At 35.8% G+C, this 24,133-nt stretch overlaps 2 protein-coding genes and 1 pseudogene across 4 annotated transcripts; all 3 read left to right on the plus strand.

The window, feature by feature from the left end:
- Nucleotides 1-1,263: 1,263 nt before the first annotated feature.
- On the plus strand, nucleotides 1,264-7,452 carry LOC306844933 (transmembrane protein 45B-like). 2 transcript variants are annotated; one of them, XM_079377381.1, is made up of 6 exons: nucleotides 1,264-1,551; nucleotides 3,536-3,746; nucleotides 4,356-4,568; nucleotides 4,982-5,166; nucleotides 5,328-5,470; nucleotides 5,955-7,452. In XM_079377381.1, exons 2-6 carry the CDS (start codon nucleotides 3,551-3,553, stop codon nucleotides 6,049-6,051), a joined length of 834 nt encoding a protein of 277 aa, XP_079233507.1. In that variant the 5' UTR covers nucleotides 1,264-1,551; nucleotides 3,536-3,550; the 3' UTR covers nucleotides 6,052-7,452. The 2 variants fall into 2 exon arrangements, with proteins under 2 accessions (XP_079233507.1, XP_079233508.1); XM_079377382.1 differs by lacking the exon at nucleotides 5,328-5,470 and having other exon boundaries at nucleotides 1,297-1,551; nucleotides 5,955-7,049.
- Nucleotides 7,453-7,778: 326 nt separating this feature from the next.
- LOC306845071 (vesicle transport protein SFT2B-like) lies at nucleotides 7,779-10,305 on the plus strand. The gene is made up of 8 exons (XM_079377628.1): nucleotides 7,779-7,870; nucleotides 8,010-8,099; nucleotides 8,329-8,414; nucleotides 8,493-8,574; nucleotides 8,998-9,033; nucleotides 9,140-9,198; nucleotides 9,323-9,352; nucleotides 9,567-10,305. Exons 1-8 carry the CDS (start codon nucleotides 7,805-7,807, stop codon nucleotides 9,616-9,618), a joined length of 501 nt encoding a protein of 166 aa, XP_079233754.1. The 5' UTR covers nucleotides 7,779-7,804; the 3' UTR covers nucleotides 9,619-10,305.
- Nucleotides 9,603-23,916, plus strand: LOC306844801 (chromodomain-helicase-DNA-binding protein 1-like; annotated as a pseudogene). Its single transcript has 23 exons — nucleotides 9,603-10,367; nucleotides 10,599-10,727; nucleotides 10,819-10,894; nucleotides 11,163-11,277; nucleotides 11,384-11,415; nucleotides 13,912-13,993; nucleotides 14,128-14,268; nucleotides 14,827-14,956; nucleotides 15,054-15,146; nucleotides 15,249-15,331; nucleotides 15,909-15,979; nucleotides 16,424-16,522; nucleotides 17,226-17,343; nucleotides 17,609-17,762; nucleotides 17,927-18,107; nucleotides 18,196-18,341; nucleotides 19,089-19,250; nucleotides 19,754-19,844; nucleotides 20,443-20,551; nucleotides 21,160-21,461; nucleotides 23,472-23,534; nucleotides 23,638-23,679; nucleotides 23,869-23,916. The product of its transcript is annotated as a chromodomain-helicase-DNA-binding protein 1-like (transcript).
- Nucleotides 23,917-24,133: the final 217 nt, after the last annotated feature.

Genomic DNA, 24,133 nt, shown 5'->3' on the forward strand with positions numbered 1-24,133 from the left:
TCCTCTGCTCCTGTCCAGTTTCCCTGACAATGTCCATTTTCTATCACTGCATGATCATTTCCATGTCTGCTTTTAGCCTGTGCTTTTAACACTGATTTAATGTGTTTATATGTAAATAAAAACAATAACAACAACAAAACATCATCTCTGGGTGGAGGCGAGTGTGTGTAGCAGTCCAGCATGATTATATGGTCTTTTGCTTGAACACACGTCCTAGGATAAGACCGTTATGGATGTGCATCTTTATATGAATCTGAAGAGCTTCAGCTTTATTTGTTCCTGATCCTCCTTTTCCATCTTTCTTGCTTATTTTCCTCTGTGGAGTGATGAGGAAAGGATGTTTGGCTATAGCCTGAAAACCGTGCATGCTAAGTGTCTGACTACAGAGCCTCCATCTCTCTGCTCTTATTGTACAATGCGCATCTGAATTATCCATTAACATACACATGCCAAATTCAAAGCCAGAGAATTTTAGACTCTGTCCAATGTGGTTTCAGAAATGTAAATATACGTTTTAAAGATGTAGAATATGTTGTTTGTATTAAAATCATACTTTTAATTAAATATCCACAGATTAAGAAATACCAACATTGCTGTAAAGTTTTTATATAGTGTCGTCATTTTGAAGGAAGTTGTTTCATACTTTGTTTTTACAAAATTAATTGAATTCAAAGGTTTGGTGCCAAGATTTTGTGTAGTTTAATGCATTCAGTTTCTGTATAATTACTACCTTATATGAGTGCCACGTTATAAAGTGTAAAATAAATAATACAGTGAGGCCCTCTCAACCCTGCCCTCATGTCCCGCCCTATACATTTATAAAACATATGACTTTGTAAAAGCTGTTATAATAAAACAGTATGTCATCAAAATGTTATACAACAATTGGACCGAAGCATTATGAAAACTTTAGCCTTTGGAGAGCCTATCTTCTCTTGCAAAGTACCTAAAACTTTAAAGAGACATGGAAATGAATTGTGAACTGTCTATCCATCTATAACTGATTTACCGAGGTTTAAAATACATAAAAACAAAACAAAAAAATACACAAATACGTTTTCAAAATATATTTTATAAGTTTATGCAACTGGACTGAAATTTCTGTTGACTGTTACAATAGCGGACAATCTTCTGCTGCTTCTTTTGGAGAAAAAATGCACACGTGGAAAAGAGACCAACTGTTGATTGACAGGTAAGCTAACCAATCAAATTCGAAAATAATGACGTCTGGTCCCTTCATGAACCAATCGTTTCATGAAATGGGAGGTTCCCGTGAGAAGACTCACTGAAAAAGATAAGCCCCCAAATCTGGGCTTCGAAACAGCTGGAAAAGTGGAAGAAGTTGCTAATGTGAAAGTTGCTGATGGAATAAAAAGTCATGATGCTGAAAAGGGACGAATAAGAGTCGTGTGGGAATGTTTGAAAGAATTTAGTATATTGCTACAGCATCAGATGACGGTCTCTCTCTCTCGAAAAAAAAGAAAAACATCGACTCTGAGATTTCTTCTCAAAATTTTCAAGAATATACCCATTATCTGGTCAATCTATAAGGTAAGATATCAACTATGTATTCTTAAATCATAATAGGCTACAGACCGCTTACTGTGCCCGAATTAAGTTATTCTTTTTTCCACTTTTATTTCTTAATAATGTTAACGTTACCTCAAACAACGGACCTAGGTGGCGAGCTAATGCAATTACTTGCGTGTAATTTTACCTAGAATATAATTTTTTATAATTATATCATATTTTCATAATTATATAATAGCATATCTCCGTCTGTAGATCTTAAGAAAGCCCAATAAAACGTGAACGCAGCAGACCTTCACCTTCAGATTTCATATATAATGTTTATCCCAATAAAGTTTATATAGTCTTCCACAGACAACGGTGCGTGTAACTTTTTTCAGGTAAGTTAAGGGTTTTATACGATTTAAAAATGTAGGCTACTTCCGTCATTTTATTATGAAGCATGATTGTTGTTATAGCATATTTTTACATCGTTTTTCATGTTTTATTCTTTGTAAAACTGCACTGTGGTTACTCTTATTTGGTTTAGTATTACAAAATGACTGATTGTTTTTATGTACAATTCCAAATAATGTGGTTCTTATGTTGTCATGAATACATGAAATGATCGGATCGGGCCTCTTCACTGGAGAGACTCTCAAAGCTTCAGTGTGTCTCTATGGTAACAGCGAGCATCCTGAAGAACAGATTTTAGACCACTGAAAGACTGATTTGATCAAAGCTGCAGAGATGCTACTAATTTCTATGATTTTTAATATCATATAGTGAAAAATACAATGCAGAAATAGTGACACAGTAATGAACAATGTCAACATTTTCTCACCCTCGTGTCTATGACTTTCTTTCTTCACTTTCAAAAAGGGGGAATTGCTTTGGAATGACATGAGGATAAATGGTGACAAATTTCATTTCTAATTTTAACATTTATGCAACCCTCTTGAAATAAGCTATTACAAAATGAAACATATGCAAAAATGTCCATCCGAATAAGATTCTCAGTTTTGTCTCAAACTCTCATTATTACATCACTTTGATATTTTTTTCTCCAATTGATCATTAAACCAATGTGTTTGCTGTCTCTGCTTTACTGCAGCCCTTCAATAGTGTTTGAATTTAGCTTACTTTCTAAAAGCATTTGTAAACAGAAGGAGATGTTTATGTGATAAGCTGTCACGGTCTCAAGGACACACTCTGATTGCACACTGATTATGGCAGTAATGACCACCTTCCTTTGGAATGTTATGGGACCTGGATGAGTTCAGGGTCAAGAACTGATCAGTCCGCTGATTAAACATTACAGGAAACATCCTCTGCAAGAGGAAAGGAGGAACAGAAGATGCCATTCTTATAATTTCCTTTGTTTTGTTTGGGTTACTTTATATTTCACTGATAAAAAAAAAAAAAACAACCATATTTTATTGATCTTTAAAGTTAAATGTTAAACTCATTTTCAAACATCTGTCAAGAGCAAACAGCTTTACTCTTCCTGTGTCTGGTGAATGTTTAAGACAGGAGACTGCTTTCAGTATGTAGGTTTATATTTCCAAGATTAATTTAGCAGACTTTCTGATTAATCATGGTTTTGGGATTTTTTTCCAGTTATCCCCACATTTCTGTTTAAAAATGGAAATGAAAGGTGCACGCCTGGACCCCTCATTAGGATATTTTGATTTGTAGCGCTGACATTTCCTTAACCCCTGCAGTCTATAGTGTGTGGAATTATTTGTTCAGGATATGCTGAATTGTCATTGATTGTCTAGCACTGTTAGTGTCCACACTGGAGTAACAAACCAGTGCCAGAAAATGTAATAATGGGAATCTTGTATTGATATGCCACTCCTAAGGGGAAAAGTGAGTCTCCAATATCGTCTTTAAGTGTGTCCAGTAAACACTGTCTTTTGCTTTGCCACATTTTGAGATATGGAGTATGAATTTTATAATGAGATATTTTTGTTTTGTAGGTTATTATATTATTATTGAATACAATTGTTATTCTGATTTCCAGGATATTTAGGAAAACATGGGAAGTTTTAAAGGCCATGCATTGCCTGGAAGTTTCTTCCTGATCACCGGCCTGTGGTGGGCTGCAAAGCAGACATTTTTGTACGCCACCCGCAGGAATAAAAGTGCTGGTGCGGGCAGACTTGCATCTCGAGCTACACAACGGCGCATAGAAATCATAGAAGGAGCTGTCATTTTATCATTTTCTATTATTGGTGAGTTACTGCTATGCCTTTATTGATAGAATAAGAAGCATCATCATACATATGGACAAATAAAGCTTTCTGATGTGTCTTTGAAACACCCTAGGTTCAGCAAAGAAACATTTTTGCTGTATAGGTTTAATAAATTGATTGCATAGTTAAAAAAAATGGTATTGCATTATAGGTTGTGTAATTTTTTGTGTATTATTTGTCCTATGGTAATAGTGGTCTAGAATGAGTGGTTCAATGTATAACATGGAGTTATACATTGTACATTTTTAAGATATATATATATATATATATATAATTCTTTCCAGGTTTAGATATCAAACTTTTGTAATTGAGCTTCTTCACATATCCAGGTTTTTCAAGAAGTGGGAAACCTGGTTATTCAAAGAAAAATACATATTTTGAATGGATGAATTAAAAATGGAAATGTCTTGATTTTTAGCTTATTCTTAAAGCTTGTTTTGTTTTTACTTCTATAATATTTTAACGCTTATTTTAAATCATTTTAAGTTGACTTTAGTTCTCCTATAATGAGTCATTTATTAGAGTAATGAAAGCAAGTTTATTTATTATATTTTTAACTCAACTAGTTTTCTTCTGCCCTTTACATAGGTATGTTAGCAGAGCAGCTTTTAGCAGGTGGGCCCAAGTTTCAGCTGTATGATTCTTCCACTCAGCACTGGGAGCAGCTGATGAACTGGCAGCATACCACCATGTACCTGTTCTTTGCCATCGCAGGGGCCATATCTCTCACTGTCCACAGCACAGACATCGCCCCGCTGGCCTTAGACCGGATGCTGCTGGGTCTTGCTTTCTTTAATGAGGGTAGGATCTTGTTTTTTCCCCAGACTGTTTCTAAAATGGTCTAAAAATACTATGCATGTGTTCTATTCATGTTCATGCCTGATGAAGGTCATGGGCCAAAATGTTGTCAGTTAATAAATATTTTGATACTTTTGCAAGTGTGGACAGTGTGCGGGATTTATACTTTTTGTTTTGAAGTTGGACCTTTTTTGGTCGGTTTTTTTTCACGCACCTATTGATTACTTACAGGTGTGCGAGGGTGATTGTTGATCAAAAATACTGTGTGAAAGAGTATTTTATAAATGTGGTTTTTGATGTTGGAGAATGTGTGAACTATTACCCAAACTGAGCACTCTTTGTTACTCTTGAAATTACTTTTTTCTATTTTGTGATAATTCAAAAAATAAAATTCAGCACATGTCTGCCTCCTGCAGGATTACTGTTTCTTTACCATCTCCATGGTAGAGACATGCTTGATGTCCATGTGCACACCCTTCTCCTCTATGCCATCTTTGGACAAGCTTTCATCTGCCTTCTGGAGGTTTTCCACAGAGGGAATATTCTACTCGAACTGCTCCGAGCCACTCTCACCATACTGCAGGGCAGCTGGTTCTGGCAGGTCAGTGTGTGTGTGTGTGTGTGTGTGTGTGTGTGTGTGTGTGTGTGTGTGTGTGTGTGTGTGTGTCTGTGTCTGTGTCTGTGTCTGTGTGTGTGTCGCAAGTGCATACATAAATATGCAAGTCATTTAGACTCAAGACTCTCATTGTTGTATTTTTCTAGATTGGCTTTGTGCTGTACCCACCCAGTCAAGTGAAATGGGATCAGACAGACCATGCCAACTCTGTCTTTGTCACATTATGCTACTGCTGGCACCTAGCGTTTGCAATGCTCACTGTAGCTGTAGTTTACTGGTCTGTTCTCTGGTGAGCATGACATATTCTATTATATTCTATTCTAATGTGAAATACAAAGAAATTACAATTCAGGCATAAAGGAGCATAAACTACACTACCATTCAAAAGTTTGGGAAATTCAGTAAGGACATATTAAATTATATGTAGCAGAAAAGAAACATTTACAATGTTACAAAAGATTTCTATTTCCAATTAATGTTGTTCTTTTGACCTTCTCTTCAGCAAAGAAACCAGGAAAAATTATCATGTGTATTCTCAATATATTAAGGAGCACAACTGTTTTAAATATTGGTAATAATAAGAAATCTTTTTGTGTTATTGTGTTTAAATAAATGTAGCCTTGGTGAGCATAAGTGGTTTAAAAGTTTAAAAATCTTACTGACCCAAAAATTTGACCAATTGTGTACATAGCATATGAAATAATACTTTTACTGAAGTTTCCTTTCTGATTCATTGAGTTCCTTCTTATTTTCCTTCATTGTTCTCCCTCCAGTGCTGTGCGTTCCAGACTAAGGAGGATGCCACCCATGGAAATGGGGCTTTTGAAACCAAGGGAGAAAGACGTAGAGTCTGAAGATGAGATTTTATGAGTATTTATCATTCTTACACATTCATGCCAGCATCCAAATACACTTGGACCTGAATCCAAAGAAAAATATAGAGACAGAGAGCGAGAGATACAGTAGATATGAACAGAGAGGCATTGTCACTAAATATTAGCTCTGTCTTAATTTCCTGAAGAGCAGATGGGAGATGACAAACAGTGACAGTCTTGCTTCCCAAGATCTGTTTCATCATATTATGACAAGGGACTGTAAGTAAATCACAAGAACCATGGTGTTATATCTCTGACTCATTTTCCCAGGATGATCACTCCAGTGATAATTACAACCCTCTGTCCATGTGGTCTGCTATCTTGTGTGGTCATTCCTTTTTTATTTCACTAATCCCTGTTTCTCTGATGCACCTCAGGACCAACCTACTCTAATAACTTAATTCAAACTTGATTATTTTCTATACAAGTTTGCTTCGAGTCAATCAAATATGATGTATTGATTATTTTTGAGTCTTTATGTACACTTTTTGTTGTCATTGCATTGTTTGGCTTTGACGCAATACTGTGTAAATTTGAGATTTTATTTGTGCGCCTTGTCAGTATTTTATATGTTGTCAACTAAGGACAGAGAATATAATATTTTTATCATGCTTTTAGTGGTACTATATGATCTATGTGCGAAAATTGTTATATTTGAATGCCTTTGAGATTTCAAGGTTTGTAAGACATTTTTTAGTCATCAAATGTATATGAATTATGCTTTTGTATTTTCTTGACAGCCAAAGCAGTGCCTCAGCTAGTCTGTTCATTTGTGCCATAGTATTCTTCTTTGCCTTGGCCCTTGACCGAAAAAAAGGCCATTGTATTTGGAATCTTTATAGTGTCTTGATTCCATGCATTTATTGATCAATTTAATTTAATTTGACTTGATATAAGTACATTTTTTTTTAAATAACTTTTTTCCAATAAAATGGTATTAGTGTATAAAAGTGTGCAATAACTGTGTATTAATATTAAATGATTTTTATTTGCCATGTGTTGGTATTTTTTCCCATATGTGACCCTGGACCACAAACAGCCAGTCATAAGTAGCATAGGTATATTTGTAGCAATAACCAACAACACATTGTAGGAGTCAAAATTATCAGTTTTTCTTTTATGCTAAAAATCAATAGGATATTAAGTAAAGATTATGTTCCATGAAGATATTTTGTACATTTCCTACCACATATATATCAAAACTTCTATTTTAATTAGCAATATGCATTGCTAAGAACTTCATTTGGTCAACTTTAACAGCGATTTTCTCAATATTTAGATTTTTTTTGCACCCTCAGATTTTCAAATAGTTGTATCTCGGCCAAATATCGTTCTATCCTAACAAACCATACATTAATGAAAAGCTTATTCAGCTTTCAGATGATGTATAAATTTCAATAAAAAAAAAAATGACCCTTATGACTGGTTTTGTGGTCCAGTGTCACATAGATATTTCTCTCAATGTACATTAATAAATAAAAACAAAAAATTTAGTTTTTGTTTTTAATAATGCTGTATTATATATAAATATAAACATATGGCCCAACTAAAAGAGAAAAGAAAAGAAATTGGATCTCTTAACAAAGTGGTCTTTTAATACTAATATGATTCCTTCGCCGTAAGCCACTTTTAGTGCACCTCAGAAGTACCAGAAGGCGGCGTGCGTGAGCACCAGGTGATAATCATGTTCAATGAAGGGAGCCTAAAGGTAAAGGTAACACGAACAGAATCATTTAATACAGACAGTAATGGACAAACTCAGAGCGGTTCTGAGTGGTCGTGATGGAAACAGTGACAACAGAAATGTCCTGCAGGTAAATTACTGTTTTTGAGCTCTGCTAACAACTCTTAAGATGTTCAAACAATAATATGGCGTATTGACATAACGACTTCATATTTTGAAACTTTTTATTTTGGTGAAAAATGCGCGTGTAAATCACATTCTGTATTTAGGCGGCGAATGAGGCGTCCACGCTGGGATGGGGAACGCGTGTCAAAGGTTTCCTCGTCTGTATGGTCATCGGAGTAGTGTGCACTATCCTGGTCAGTGACATGAACTTTAAATAATTGTATTTTAGTTATCAGTGGACTTCCTGCCTGTTGAGAAGGGAAAGGTGATATTTTTAGAAGCAGAGCTGTGTCACCGGTTTGACCTGTTCTCAGGAATTGATGCACACTGCAAAAGGCATTTCAACTATCTTGATTGAGAAGTGTATTATTCTTTGTTATTGTTAACCAAATTCTATTCTATTAAAAAACATATTTTTTTCAGGGAGTATGTTGCCTGTTTGTTCCTAAAATAGGGGTGATTCTCTTCATTGTGTTTTACACATTTGGCAACCTATGTTCATTAGTAAGGTAAGCTTGCAACTAAACTATTACTATTTATTATTCTGTTTTCGAAGACTTCACTGTTTAATTTGAACCTACCCTCAGCACCATGTTTCTGATGGGGCCACTGAAACAGCTGAAACGGATGTGTGACAAGACCAGAGCCTTTGCTACGGTTGTTATGCTAGTAAGTTATTCCTTTCCGTGCCACACACTCATTTTTTCATAAAACCAACCATGAGGATCTGCTTGAAATTGATCATAATAAAGACACCTATAATGTTCACGATCCAATCAAATTCTTATTGATAAAAGGAAGTACCACCATGCATTATGTATATATCCTCATTAAATGTTTGATTTGGATATACTCTCATTTTGGTAAAATTCATGTAGTATTTAAATAAATAACTTTTACATTTCTCCTAGAATTAGTGCCATTCCAAAACTGTATTGGATGCACCAGCCAGTAGGAAAATTATTCTAGTTCATGTGCATCCTTTGAAAATCTGCCAGTTACAGCGAATACAGATTCTGATTATAGATACAGTATTTTGACCAACTTTGCAATGGATACTGAGAGTTTGACTTTTTATTTTGTGGACTACAGACATGTCTGGTTCTCACACTCTGTGCAGCATTTTGGGTGAGTTGAGTTCTAGTCTATCCTTAATATATATTTCAAACTAAGTCTGGATCAGATGGTACAGTATTATTTGATGCTTTTTTTAACACTGATCTCTGTACCACAGTGGAAGATTTTTGCTCTCACTTTGCTGTTTGTCATTCTGCAAGTCCTTGCATTTGCGTGGTAAGTTTCCATGGATGCTGTGCAGTAAATATATTTTAAGCATGTTATTTAAATGAGTAATCTCATCACCCAATTAATATTGTACTGATCGCTTTTTATTAATTGATGTTTTTCTTCTCTGTAGGTATAGTTTGTCATACATTCCTTTTGCAAGGTTTGTTATGTTCTGTGATTTCAAAATACTGAATTGCACAGCATTAGATATCAACATATTGATGAATGTATTGTATTCAATTATAAATGAAACATTTTGCAATAGTTTATTCTGGTAAATGACAGCAGTAATCAAGCACAGGCTTGTTCGGACCTGTCTGCTTTAAAATATTGATTCTTTTATAAGGCCTTCATACTCTCTTTGCCTTAACCAGAGATGCCGTCCTGAAGTTTTTCTCCATGATGTGCACCATGTGTGTGAAATGAAGAGCTCAGGTTTGGCCTTTCATCACCCCAGGAACTTTCTGCTCAAGTATTTGGTGATTTCAGGATCCACAAATGATCACTGACAGAATGGCACAATGGGACATTGCTGTAATGGCTAGTTGAACATTTTTGTTAAATCTGAAGGCTGCCTTCTACTGAATGTGTTTTATTTTAAACTTGTTGGAAAACAGGATTAAACAGACCTACTTATATTTATAAAATCAAATATTTTGGGGGGGGGGTTGAAAGTTGTACTTTACATTTTTCCTACCTTTTGTCTCAATATTGTATGATTAAAAACCCTGTAAATAAAGATTAGTTTTATCAGCTCACTCTTTTTGTTTGTAAATATCTAAAAAAATAGTTTTTGTAATTGACACTTTCACTGATGATTTGTCTGGATTTTGTGAATTGGCCTTGATTTGTTTTTACGCGTGTGTGTAAAATGCATTTGTCTTTTTAAGGATGGCGCCTTTAAAGTACGTGTGTGCATTGCCGACTAGTCATTGGACGACCTCTGTCCTGGGTCCCGCCCACACTGTTGCAGGAAGTAGTTCATGCCGAAGTTCGCGTCAAACTCTGGCGCGGGCCATTTAATACTCCACTGAATAAAGTGCCTGAAGGTAGAGAGATAAACATAATTAAACCACAAAAAATGTCGACATTTCTTCGAGCAGTCAAAAACAACATACCAGAAAAGGAAAAATCGGAATTAGCGGAGAGTGACCTGAAAAAATGGGGATTAGAAGGTGTGTGAATTGAGAGCTTCTTGGGACTTGTTTAAAGCAAATACAGCAAAGTATTTATATATCATTTAAGATTTTTGAGCATGAAAATGTTTCACAGATTATGTGCAATATACACTATATTGCCAAAAGTATTGGGTCAAAAAATGTTTTTAAAGGCCCATTTTATGATTTGAAATACTCTAAAAGTTGTTTTAGGAACAACACTGCAATCCTTTATCTCCTTCCTAACAGCAATTCATCTGAGGTCTTATCAGGTGGATGGAGTGAGGTGGCTGTCACAGTGTATGAAGGACCAGCAGGGCTGCATCCTTGGTGATGAGATGGGTCACGGCAAGACCTGCCAGGTTAGTAATGGGATGGGTTTATCTTGCTTATAATGCTTGCTTTTAAGTCAGAGATTTATTCCAAGATGTCAGATATCAGATAAGTGAGATGTCATCCTCTGCTGTAGACCATTTCTTTGCTGGCATGTTCCTTGTGCTTTGTCCCTTATCTGTTTTGGAGAACTGGAGACAGGAGTTAGAGCGGTAAGGGTAATGCTGGTATACAGTTAGACTTGTGTGGTCAGTTTAGATTACATATTATGTTGATTTATTACTGATACTGCACTGTGAAATTGCTTGATGAATGTATGAATATTCCAGCATGAACTGATTTTACATGAAAGACAATGTGTTGTCACTGTCACTAGATGGAGACAGTAGCATATAAACGCTAGATTAGCATCTACCTTGAATCCAACTTAACATGAAAAATTAGTTAAGGTTCTCTTATTTTATTTTATTTTTAATTCAGCTTCTGTCCCAGTCTGTCTGTGATCTGTTACACTGGGGATAAAGAAAGAAGGGCAGAGCTCCAGAAAGAGCTCAGGAGTGACAGACACTTCCATCTTCTTCTCACCGCCTATGAGGTTAGTGTACCTGTTTTCAGAGAACATCTGTGATAACTGTATTCAGAGGGGTTGCATTCATTTCCAAGTCTTTGCACTGTTGAATAACAGAAATCATATTTAATAGATGTGCCTCAAGGATGCCAGATACCTGAAAAGGTAATCATCTTTATTTTTATTTTTGCTGTTTTTGGGAAACAGTTTCAAACTTTATATAAATGACTGTACTGTATTTCCACAGTTCTACTACTCAGGCATTTTACACATAATTAAACAACAATATTAGCTGGTTACTGGGTGATATTAAAGTTTTTTTTTTTTTTTTTTTAAGGTGTTACCATATCGGTGATATACAGTGGAGATCAAAATTAGAGAACACAATTTCCTACAATTTCCTTAAATTTTAAGGCCACTGCTTAGTCCTATTTGAAGTTATCTTAAAAGAACTAGAAGGGAAGTTTTTTTTAGCATTCCATAAATGAATTGTATTCTGAAGCACAGTATAAAAATTTTTTTTTAATGAGATATTTGAAAAATAATTAAAGATCAAAATTAAGGAACACTTACAAATACCTTCAAATTATTGGTGTTAATCTGGCACTTGGTGCTAATTTCCTTAAATATATGCCAAACCCTGTTTAACTGGCAGCATTCCAGTTCAGCAACAAACAGGGTATGGATCTGTCTCGGCACGTTTAAGAGAAGTCAGTCTGAAAACGCATTCTCCAGTGACGAAGCCTCTCATCAGTGAAAAAGAATCAGAAGACTAGATTAACTTTTGCTGAAGAGCATGTTGTGTGGACAGAGGAGAACTGGTATAAAGTTCACTTTGGTGATGAGAGCAAGGTTAATTTATAATTTATACTCTTATACAGCCACATAGCAGGGTGAATGCAAATATTTATCAGAACCTCCTTCAGCAACATGCAGTATGTTCCTTGCAAGCGTCTCCCAATCAGCCTGCAATTTTCATACAAGACAGTGCCCCGTTTCACTGCAAAACGGATAAAGCAGTTCCTTGAAGCTAAGGACACTGAAATGATGAAGTGGTTGGCCCAGAGATCTAAACTCAACTGAAAATCTCTGGAAAATCATTGTCAACAAAGTTATGGCTAAGAAACCCACTACAATTACCAAACTGTGGAAGAAGAGTGGACCGAGATCACACCAGTGCAGTCTGAGAAAACAGTAATGTCCTGTAGCCGAAGATGTGCTGAAGTCATTCGAAGCAGGAGCCTCTACAATTACTACTAATTTCTGACAACTGTAACCCTCCAAGATTTTAGTTGTAATCATCTTTTGTGCTACAGTGGTTATTGTTCTCTAATTTTGATCTCTGTGTTTTCCACAAAACAAAGGTTTTTGTTTAAATTCCTTCCTTGGTTATTTTGTCAAACATGTTACCCATAGCTAATATTTCGTCAACTTTTGAACAATGAAGATTAACAATATTTTAGAAAAAAAGCCTATGTCCCCGTAATTCAAAAGGCTTAAAAAACATACTAAATGGTGTTTTTTTGAAAATCTAAGGTCTCCTGTGAGGGCTAAGTTTAGGTGTAGGGTTGGTGTAGGGCAATAGCACACACAGTTTGTTCAGTATAAAAACCATTACGCCTATGGAGAGTCCCCATAAACCACAAAAACCAACGTGTGTGTGTGTGTGTGTGTCCTGTCTGTCTGTCTGTCTGTCTGTGTGTGTGCGCACACCTGTATTAGTGCTGTCAAACGATTAATTGCGATTAATCACAAACGATTAATTGCGATTAATCACATCCAAAATAAGTTTTTGTTTACATAATGTATGTGTGTACTGTATTTATGTATATAAATAAATACACACACATACATGTATATATTTAAGAAAAATATGTTGTTTATATATTAAATATATTTAGATATAATATAAATTATATGAATATAAATGTATGCATGTAAATATCATACTGTATGTGTGTGTATTTACATATACTTAATAAATATACGCAGTACACAAACATTATGTAAACAAAAACTTTTATTTTGGATGCGATTAGTCGTGATTAATGGTTTGACAGCACCAACGTGTATGTGTTTGTCATTTTGGATATTTAATATTTAAATGTGCATGCTCATTGCCCCTATTTTTATTTTTAAAATTACATTTTGCAGTCATATAACACTCGATTAAATTTAATATTTAAAACCTTTACACAGTTAAATGTACCATTTAACAAATTGCTAAATTAATATTTTTCATACTGTGCATTATAAATATTGTTTTTATATGTAAATTCACATATAGTTTTGAGTTGAATTTTTAAGCTTTCTTTTTCTTTATATAATCATAACACTGTGTAAATAAAGAATAATGTTTTATAAAAAATTATGTTTTATAATTTAAAACAAAATTATGAGAGTGACAAAATTATGTTTTATAATTTTATAAAATAAAAAATTATGTTTTATAATTTACACTAAAACTATATCTTTTGAAATTTTTAAAGTTTGGCTTTAGTGTTTTGTGTGTGTGTGTGTTTTTAATTTATTTATGACAAAATAGTGTAGTATTTTAATATCTTACATTTATCAGCCAAATAACATAAAAATAATTATCAGTTTATTGGTGTCGGTGACTGCATTTCATATTTAACTTTACCCTTCCCTCTCTTCCCACAGTTGGAAATGGAAGATTTTAGTTGTCGATGATGCTCACCGGCTGAAGAACCAGGAATCATTGCTGCACCAAACCCTCAAAAAGGTTACATGATTGCATTTTCATTGTTTTTCCAGTCACTGTCAGTCTGTAAAACCCCTGATAATAAATCTAGCCTTGCCTGTCTATTTTTCAGCCCTCCCCTGCTATTAACTGCCATTTGACATCTGCCTTCTCAGTTTACAGTGGGTTTCCGAGTGCTGTTGACAGGCACCCCCATTCAGAATAACTTGCAAGAAGTCTATTCCCTCCTCACCTTCATCCAGCCCAGTCTGTTTCTGCCTGAAGCCGTCGAGGACTTTGTTAGTGCCTACGCAGACGTACAGACTGAACCTGCTCTTGGTAGGGCTGCACAAACCTTTGCACTTTCAGTGTGACAATCCAACTGTTAGCTCCAGAAGATGATTTATATCTGCTACCACCCTTATTAACACTTACTGCTGCCATCGTTGACCTTAAGGGGTTTGGTTAGACAGTCATGCTTTTAAAAACTTGTTCCTTTAACTGGTTTTGCTTTAATTGATATTTGTGATGAAAATTACTGGGCTGTGGCTCACTGTAGCTGCTTATTATAAAAGCACCAATCAAACAGATCTAAGTGACACAGAAACATTTGACAGGTTTGGTGCCAAACTGAATGCCTCAGATAAATCGCAGACATGGCAGATCAAAAAAAGATGTCAGTTTCGCATTGCCAGTCTGGTGTAGAATAGATGCTCTCTCTCGCTCTCTCTCCTTGACTCACCTGTCGGATTTGCTTGAGACTATCAGAGGTTAGAGATCATAAATTCTCATATTTGGACTCGGGTGACCTTGTGTGGGAGTTTGTAACATTGTTGTTCTTGTCTGCAGCCGATGAGCTTCATTGAGTGCTCCAGTCCTTTTTGTTGCGCAGGGTTAAAGCAGAGGTGGCCGCCGAACTGCCTAAGAATACAGATCTCGTGGTTTTTCATGGGCTGTCTGCCCTTCAGAAAAGATACTATAAAGCAATTCTGATGAGAGACCTTGGTAAATCCGCCCCGACATGAATTACCTGTCACAACGGTCAAAATTGAATACTTAAGCAAGATGATAGGTGTTCATTTTAGTGTTTTAATCATTTCAGATGCCTTTAGGACTAATCAAAACACTAAGACCCGACTTCTGAACATTTTAATGCAGCTCAGGAAATGTGTGAACCATCCGTATTTGTTTGATGGTAAACACTCTATCACTTCTTGCGATTTCTTTTTTTTTTTTTCTGTATTCAAACAAAATAAAAACAACTAATTTTCATTATTCCGAACCTTTTCCATGTAAGGTGTGGAACCAGAACCATTTGGGATGGGGGAGCAGTGGAAAGCTCTCTCTTCTGGACACCATGCGGGCTTTTCTTCAAGAGGGGTGTGTCTTGCTCACCTAAAGTTTGCTTCCAGTCACTATAATTCTGTCGCTAACTGCATAATATGCTGATTTGGTGAATCATTAATTATTATTGTGACTCCATTATTATTAATGGTTCTAATCAATAATTTAATCAGTTATCAGTGTTGAAACATTTTTAATCAAATAACTACTGCCTTGTTAACCACAAAAGACTTCTTTCAAAACCTTAATTATTCCAAACTTTTGACCAGTAGAGTGTAATAAACCTAAAATAAACCTATGCTCATAATAATGATTTATATTGCTGTAGGAACAGATTTTGCAGGAAACCGCATGCGTCGTTGCAGATATATGTCGTGTCATATGTCTATACACAGATAAAAGTCCAGTAGTAAGGAGTTTCACACCAGTGCCTTGAACCACATTTATCCATGCACAGAAACAGAGCCAAAGCACAACCAAAACAATGTTCTTTCCCGAGACACATGCAGTTTTATATGTTAATGACTAGAGGGCCAAATGTTACGTAGTGTAGCTTTAAATGCATTTTATTGTTTTGGAGATATAAAATATATGTTGTTGTCTCTGTTTGCAGGGGCCATCATGTTCTTCTGTTTTAAATGACCAGGATGCTGGATATTCTGCAAGATTACTTGGAGTACAAAGGTACTAAGACACTCTTGGACTGTGTTAGAGCCATCGCCTTTACTTATTAAAATGTGGTCTGGTGATGTGCATGACAAGTGCTTACTTCCCTTATCTAAATGGAATCAAGCCAGAAAAAAAGTCAAAACAGACTTTAAATGATGAAATTAAGGTGAAAGCACGAATCACTTAGTGTTACCGCTCATGAAATTTTGTTCACTCAGGATTTTCATTTTTAAAAAGAAATTGTATTAGCTTTGTGTTCTTAAACATATGTTTGTTTGTTCTCAATTTGGAACGTTTATGTAACCATACCCTACATGTTCTCCTAGTAATCTAGTTCTCTGATCTAGAGCAGTTGATGTGGGTTCAGTATCACATCCTGTGTTTGTTGCTGCATGTGTGTTAATGTGCTACAGGCTGTGTAACTGCCAGCTCTGATTGGGCCCTCCTACTTCTCTGCAGGTTACAGTTATGAGCGTCTGGATGGAGAGGAACGTAACCTAGCTATCAAAAATTTCAGCACCAAAGAAGTTTTTATATTCCTCCTCAGCGCCAAAGCTGGTGAGTTCAAAGTCTGGGAAAGCCAATCTGAGATTCACACCATCACACTATAATCAACTGCAGTGCAAACTATATTTTTAGAGTGTTATATTTGAATACCATTCCAGGTTGCAAAATTGTCCTCATGTGTCTGATGCAAATCTTATCTGCATCTTTTAAACAGACACATGTAATTGAAAACTGAAAGTCGTGACAAAAGATAATGCATAAATATTGAGGCCATGCATTAAAACTGTCTCTGTATGAGATGGTGTTGCAAAAACGTAGATGTAGAGGTTCAGTTCATCATATGCCATTTTTTTTTCTCAGCTTTTCAAGATTATAATTACAGCTTCACTTTCAATGCAACATTTTATTTTCACACTGACATTTACTTCTTTTATTTTTGACCTTTCTCTTCAACAAAGAATCTTGGAGGAAAAAAAAATAAATAAAAATATATATATATATATATATATATAAGCAGCACACCTGTTCTAAGCAGTGATAATAATACAAAAAATCTGATTAATTTTCAACTTTGCCATCACAGGAAAATAGTAAATAAATAAAATGTATAAAAATAGAAAAGAGTTATTTTAAGTTGCAACTATATTTCGAAATATTATGTTTTGCTGTATTTTGATCAAACAAATGCAGACTTGGTGAGCATAAGAGACTTCTTTCAAAATCTTTCTATACCCAAATATTTTTGTTGTTTTAGGAGGGGTTGGCATCAATGGCATGACATCAGCAGATACGGTGATATTTGTGGGCAGTGATTTCAACCCACAGAATGACCTACAAGCAGCAGCCAGAGCCCACAGGATTGGCCAAACAAGGTATTCCACTGGCAATGGAATATGTTGTTCCATCTAGTTTGACGTGTCAGGCATCTAAAAAAATAAATAAAATAAAAGTACCACAAAAGTGATCCAATGTGACTACTAATCCCTGTCTTTAGAACCATTCGACCATTTTTGGTACTTGACTGCTCCTGGTCACCATATGCTTTCATTGTATGGCACAGAGCATCATTAACATGCATTAAATGTCCCTGTTTAAGGACACACTGCATAGATATGTAGATTCTGTTTTTGATTGCAGGCCTGTCAAAGTGATCCGGTTCCTCGGTAGAGATACTGTAGAAGAGATCATCTATTCCCGTGCTGTGTCTAAACTACGTCTCACAGACACCGTGATTGAGGAGGGACGCTTTTCTCTGCTTGACCAGGCTCAATCTGCAGCTTCTGGCCTTCAGGTGGAGAGAGAGACACATGTCCTTTTCTCTTAAGCTCATCACGTTGTGACTTTGCCCTGTTTCCTGGTTCATATCTTTGTCTGTGTACTTGTGGTTTCCCTTTTTGTGAAACTGCACGTTAACAGTTTCTCAGTGTGCTATCATTTACATCCCCACCAATCTAGTTGAGTGAGATCCTGAAGTTTGGTGTGGATAAGCTGCTGTCGTCAGAGAAGAGCTCCATTCAAGATGTAGACCTCAGGCTGATCCTGGGGCAGTCTCGAGACGGCCAATGGCTAACAGATGAAGAGCATGTCAAGCTTAATGAGAGCGATGAAGAAGAAGATGAGGACATGGAGGGTCAAAGTACAACACTTAGCTTCTGTTCAGTAATCTTGTTGTAACTGGCACTTGAAAATTAGATGATCCATTAATGTCTTTTCTGACTTTCTAGACCACATGTACTACTTCAAGGGTAAGGACTACTCTAAAGACCCCAGTGCCGAGGATGAGAAGACCTTTGAACTGTTACTTGAGAAGCAGTTAGCTGATCTAGAGGATGCTGGGAAGGAGGGTCGTGCACTTCGTAATAAAGCCGGGGTAACTTATTTGAAAGGTTACACTACTATTCAAACATTTTGGGCCATATGTGTATTTATATATGTATCAGTTTTACTATTATTTATTACTACTATTATTATTTTATTTTTTATTTAGTAATTAGTACTTTTACTCAGCATGGACACATTAACATTTATCAAAAATGACAGTAAATTATTATTACAAACAATTATATTGCAAAATAAATGATTTTATTTTGAATTTTATTTTCTTCAAAGAATCCTGGAAAAAGTATCAGGGTTTCCACAAAAATATTGTGCTCAACTGTTTTCAACATTGATAATAACAATAAGTCTTACTTGAGCATCAAATCAACATATTAGAATCATTTCTGAAGGATTGCGTGACACTAAAGACTGAAAATGTAGCTTTGCCATCACAGGAATAAATTACGTTTTAAAATATATTAAAATCAAGAACAGTTATTTTATGTTGTAATAATATTTTACAGCATTATTGTTTGATTGATGCAGAAATGCAGCCTTGGTAAACATAAGCGACCTGTTTTAAAAGCATTGAAAAATCTTACAAACCCCAAACGTTTGAATGGTGGTGTATAATGTGAATTAAATTATTTAGATTGTTATTTGGTAAATATTTGATTGCAGTCATTTTTTTTTTCATGATAAATGGATAATAATTCATATTTTATTATTTCTTTTCATTTATTGTATTTATTCATGTATTTATATTTAATTAAATCAAAAGTCTGTTGCTGCTCATCAGGTGTCCCTGTCTGGGCCTTTGACCAACCCAGGGAGGAAGAAGAGACCTCTTACAGAATCAGAGTTAGAACAGAGATGTCAGAAGAGACAAGAAGCTGCTGCAAAGAGGGCGAAGCTACAGGAGGAAAGGGAAAAACCAACAGGAAGAACTAAATTACAAGAAGTAAAAAATAATAATAATAATTCTGGCATTCTGTTGTTTTTTTGGCCAGTATATAGTACATTTATCTGCTAATAACATTACAGTCGATTTTGATAATTCATTGCATCCTTGCATTAGTATTCATTTCTGTCAAAAAAAATTTAAAATCTTAATCACCCCAAACTTGAATGGTAGTTTATATTTAACAGTGATATAAAATTATTAGATTTTTTAATCAATTTTCAGTGAGTGACTTCAAAGGTAAGTTAAATATAAAAAATAGGCTGAAACGTGCATGCACAATTCAATATCCAGTGAACAAAATGTATAAATGACAAAGTGATAATTGTGCATTGCAGACTTAGAACTGGGGAATGTTCTGCTTTTTCCTATTGATGACAAACAGTCGAGGATCAGTGGAAGAGACTATGTAAGTCGGCAAGCTGTTTATGTCTTTAATCTATTGCTGTTAATTATTTTTAATCATTAATTTATTGAATCATTTTATGCCTCCTGCTCAGCAGAGGGATGAAGCCAACAATTTGTCAGGCATTCAGCTCACTGCCTTGGATGAGGGCCTTAAGAAGATCTACAGAGATGCCAAACAAAAGAAGGGTACTCGGCACTCGTTTGTGAAACTAGTTGGTTGCAATGACGTGGCTTTCTCTATTCACCTTACAAACAATTGAAAACAATTAATTCTAAAATTAAAATCTGTTAATGTAGTCAAAACAGATGGTACAGCTGCCAATGAAATGCACATCCTTGCTGCAAACCTGTACTGAAACCAAAGTTCACTGCACACCACTTTTTAAGTATAAAGATTTGATTGTTTCCAAGAGGTGGATTCATTTCAAAACGCTTAGAAAAGCCAACTCCCTAGGCCTAGGCATAACAGAAACTTACCTAGTCTGGACTGTACAGCTGTATTTTGTTTTTACTCATGTCTGCAGATTTAAAATGCTTCTAAATAAGAATGTGTGCAATGTAACAGCTTTTAAATGGATCATTATCTAAACAGTCTTTTTAAATGGATCATTATGCTTTTAAGGCCTTTCACAAGGACTTTATGTTTGACAGCTTTTTATGTAAACATGCACTGGGAGGATGTGTTTGCCTATTGTGTTTGTGTCTGGCGCAAGACTTCAGCTTTGAAAAATGTGTTCTGTCTAAATGGCTCTTTAGTTAACACTTTCTGTGTTTTCTTCAATAGCAAGTGTCCATCTGCCTCAGATTGGTCACTCCACTAAAGGCTTCAACTGGTATGGAACAGAGAGACTCATTCGCAAACACCTGGCCACCAAAGGAATCTCCACGTTTATGTATCCTACCCAAGAAGAACTGAAAAGTGTGCCCTCATTTTTCTCAAAAAAATGCATGCTTGTAAAACAATGAACTAAAGTCGCACTTTCCTCTTAATAAAAAAAAAAAACTGACGAAAAAGAAACAGCAGTTAAGAAAGCATCTAATAATATCCAATCAAATCTGGTCACGTTTATTTATATAGCATTAAATATAATAGTTTGCTTTAGAGCAAGCAGCTTTACAGTATTTAGCCTGAAAAACAATGTCAGTGTCACTTTCAATTAGAATTATAACTTCAGTTTTACTAGTTCAGTTTAGCTTTCCAGTTTCCAGATTTTATTGGCATCTGACCTCAACGTTAAAATTAACCTCAAATTAACCAGAGAAAATTTCCACACCAAGGAAGGCAGAGCCCCAGAGCACACCTACTTGTTATGTAATCTCCACAGACGAATGGTATTTGAAGATGGCAATTAGCCAGAGCAAAATTTTCTGGAAAGTTTGCTTTTGCAAAATTTTTAAACAAACTGTTTAGCCTAATTTTGCTTGCGATTTTGTTTGAAGTACATTGGAGCCTTTAGAAACAACAGTGAACATCTTTTGTTATCCTTGACTTGTGTTTCAGCTACTATTATAAACGAACCACTTCACACTCTTCTACAGTTTTTTTCTACCACATGCACATCAGACCCAGCAGCATCCTTGCCATCTGGGTCCCCACACTCCTCCAGCGCCCTTGGTAACAGTGAAGACCTTACAAAGTCACTAAAACCCTCCTCTGTTTCACATGAAGGTCAGGGCGCACCAGGGTCGGCTGACTTTATGAGAGGTGTTGATGTCTACTTCTACAACATGGCTGCTACAGAGAAGAAGAAGCTCGCCCGATACCTTATCACATATCCTTTCACATTCCATCTTTATCCACACGTTCAACAAAGCCTACAAACCACTACACTACACAGGGCTCCAAACTGCGACTAAAATGGTCGCATTTGCGACCAAAAATATTAATTTGCGAGTGAAGTTTTTGCTGAGGTCGCCACTGGCGACTATATATAATTTGCATGAAAGGACTTTTTTCCCGATTGTTTTGCGCTCACATCTTTTGTTATGTTCACGTATTAAACTTACATAAGACCATGCGCATCAAAGTTTTACTGAAAAGAGTTTCAAACAGTCCTCGTCTCTGCCGCACACAGTCTGCTGAACGCAGTGAGAGAGACCTGAAAGGGCCTGTTTACACCTGGTCACTTCATGCATTTTCTCTGATCGGATATCTATATGATTTGTTAAAACGTTTCCCCATTTACACTTGGCCACATAAATGTGTCTTCGCAAAACGGATATAAATCCGTTCTTCAATTCCCGCTTCATATGCAAATATAACGGAGTTCACGTCAATGAAAGCAACTGATAATTTTATTAATTATCAGCTAATTTCAATATCAAGAGAGCGCGCGGCATCAGCACTGGAAAGATAGGCTAGTCTCGCTACTTTTAATGAAGAAGATTGTGTGTTGAGCGTCTGCGACTTACTTTCAGGTTCATTCAGTTTGCGCGTCTCTTGCTGAAGAAATACTCCGCTACTCATCCGCGGTGATGCTTGTTGCATTGCGCTGTCATATCTGACTATAACATGCCATATAGCCTATAAAACGCTCTCACACGTCTATTATTTTAATATTATGGGAGGAGTAAAATTACCATATGTGGTTTCAACAACCAGATGCATTTACACACGTCCGGTCGATCTTCTTATCGAGATCTTAGTCTATATGCTGTGTTCTGTTAATGCATGGACTTCCTGTTATTTGAAGCGCACTTGCCATCCAGTAATCGCAAAAAGCTTTGTGCTGTCTTACTTTTTAATAAACAAAGTATCAGCTTTAAAATGCTACGAAATTCAAATGATGCGGTTTGGGTGTTCTTTAATGCGGACCACAAGCGCACACTTTCGGTAATATAAACACCAGTACCCCGCGTCCACACGGTCCAGTGTATGCGTCCGGATCGCGCGAGCGGAGAGTATCGCACTTAATGCTCAGGCGCGATCTCTTTAGCGCCTCAGTTAAAGCAGCAAGTGAACCCATTATATATGTCGATTTACTACTATAGTATGAAATGAACATGATCAAAAGGTAGGCAATAAGAAAGCCTATAGTACAACTTACTGAAATGTTTTATGTAAAAGCTCATTGTTTCAAACTGAGGAAATGTATAAAGCTTGTAAACATTGCATTGTAATACATTTACCTCAGAATAACCACTCAGTGTCCATAAACTCATCAGTCAGCTAGAAAAATAACTATAAAGAGGAGCGTTTTGCTATATTCATGCACTGTTGCATATTAATATTTTTACTTATTCTGTTGTACATGATTCAACTCCTCCTATAAAATTGCATTTTACTAATGAAGAAAAACAGACTGAATGTGTGAAAGACGTGACAACATTTATAGGATGCACTGCACTCAGTTGCCAAGTGATGCTTATGGTCCATGATATTGGTATAGATTCTGTGTAACGAACAATTCTTTGTGACTGTATATTTCAAGTTGTAAAAGACATTTAATTCACACTTTAAGTGAACCTTGGTCCCTCGGTTGACCTGATCATCTACAAGATGGATTAAAATGCTGATAAAGCCTAGAAAAGATAAGACAAACACATGACAAAATGATTGAAATGTTAAAATAGGGGGGAAAAATAAAATGATAATAATAAAATAAACCACTTTTATTCTGTGGCACCTAAAAAAATTATTTGGCGCCTAAGTTTTTCTTTTATAGGAGCCAATGGCTCCTTACTCGATTTTTTTTGTCTGGAGCCCTGCTACAACAATAAATCTTAATCGCATTTATAAGAAAGCTTGTTGATGTTGGCGTGAGCTAATAGTTTACACCCTAACGTTTCTGCACATATGACGGCGATGAAGAGAATCTCATGAGCTCACACGTCACTCATATTGTAGGAGAGGTGGAAAGTCCTGTCCATGCTCAGGTAGTACAATCAAAACTAAATTTTTAAGGAAGTTTTAATTTGCCTAGTACTCTTATTTTTATTAATTTACAGCAATATGCTCTCTTTTTTTCTTCTCTTTCAGGAACTGCGAGATCTATTGCATCAATACCCTCGGACCCTGATTGTAAACAAAAAGTGGTTGGAGTCTTGCTTTGCTAACCAAAGGAAAGTCATTGTGTCTAAATATGTAATTAGGTTAACTTGACAAAGCTCCTCCTACGTTCCTTTCAAGTCAGTTTGCCTTAGGCTTATTCACAATCTCATTTAGTATCCATTTAGAGTTTGAAATGAACTGGTCTCTCTGTATATCCAGTTACGGCTAAATGACAGTAAGAGGTTTGTCATACTACGGATCAAATAAAGAAGCTTTGCTTTCCATTTAAAGGAACACTCCTTTAACTCTTGGGGAGTTGTAAAATGAGCCTATTTCCAAAAAAAGTGGAGTGTTCCTTTGAAAGAGAAACAACAAAAGCGGTGGTTTCACACTATGGAAAGATTTTACAGTAAACACTGATGCATTTACTTTCTTTTTGCATGGTTAGAATAAGTGCATGAAAAACTCTTACATTATTTGGCAA

Source organism: Barbus barbus (genome assembly GCF_936440315.1).
Source record: "Barbus barbus genome assembly, chromosome: 25".
Taxonomy (NCBI): Eukaryota; Metazoa; Chordata; class Actinopteri; order Cypriniformes; family Cyprinidae; genus Barbus; species Barbus barbus.

Coding starts and splice junctions, on each gene's coding strand:
- LOC306844933 (XM_079377381.1), top strand. CDS start 3,551: ATGGGAAGTTTTAAAGGCCATGCATTGCCTGGAAGTTTCTTCCTGATC. Junction 3,747..4,355: donor TTTATCATTTTCTATTATTG/GTGAGTTACTGC, acceptor CCCTTTACATAG/GTATGTTAGCAGAGCAGCTT. Junction 5,167..5,327: donor AGGGCAGCTGGTTCTGGCAG/GTCAGTGTGTGT, acceptor GTATTTTTCTAG/ATTGGCTTTGTGCTGTACCC.
- LOC306845071 (XM_079377628.1), top strand. CDS start 7,805: ATGGACAAACTCAGAGCGGTTCTGAGTGGTCGTGATGGAAACAGTGAC. Junction 8,100..8,328: donor GAGTAGTGTGCACTATCCTG/GTCAGTGACATG, acceptor TATTTTTTTCAG/GGAGTATGTTGCCTGTTTGT. Junction 9,199..9,322: donor CAAGTCCTTGCATTTGCGTG/GTAAGTTTCCAT, acceptor TCTTCTCTGTAG/GTATAGTTTGTCATACATTC.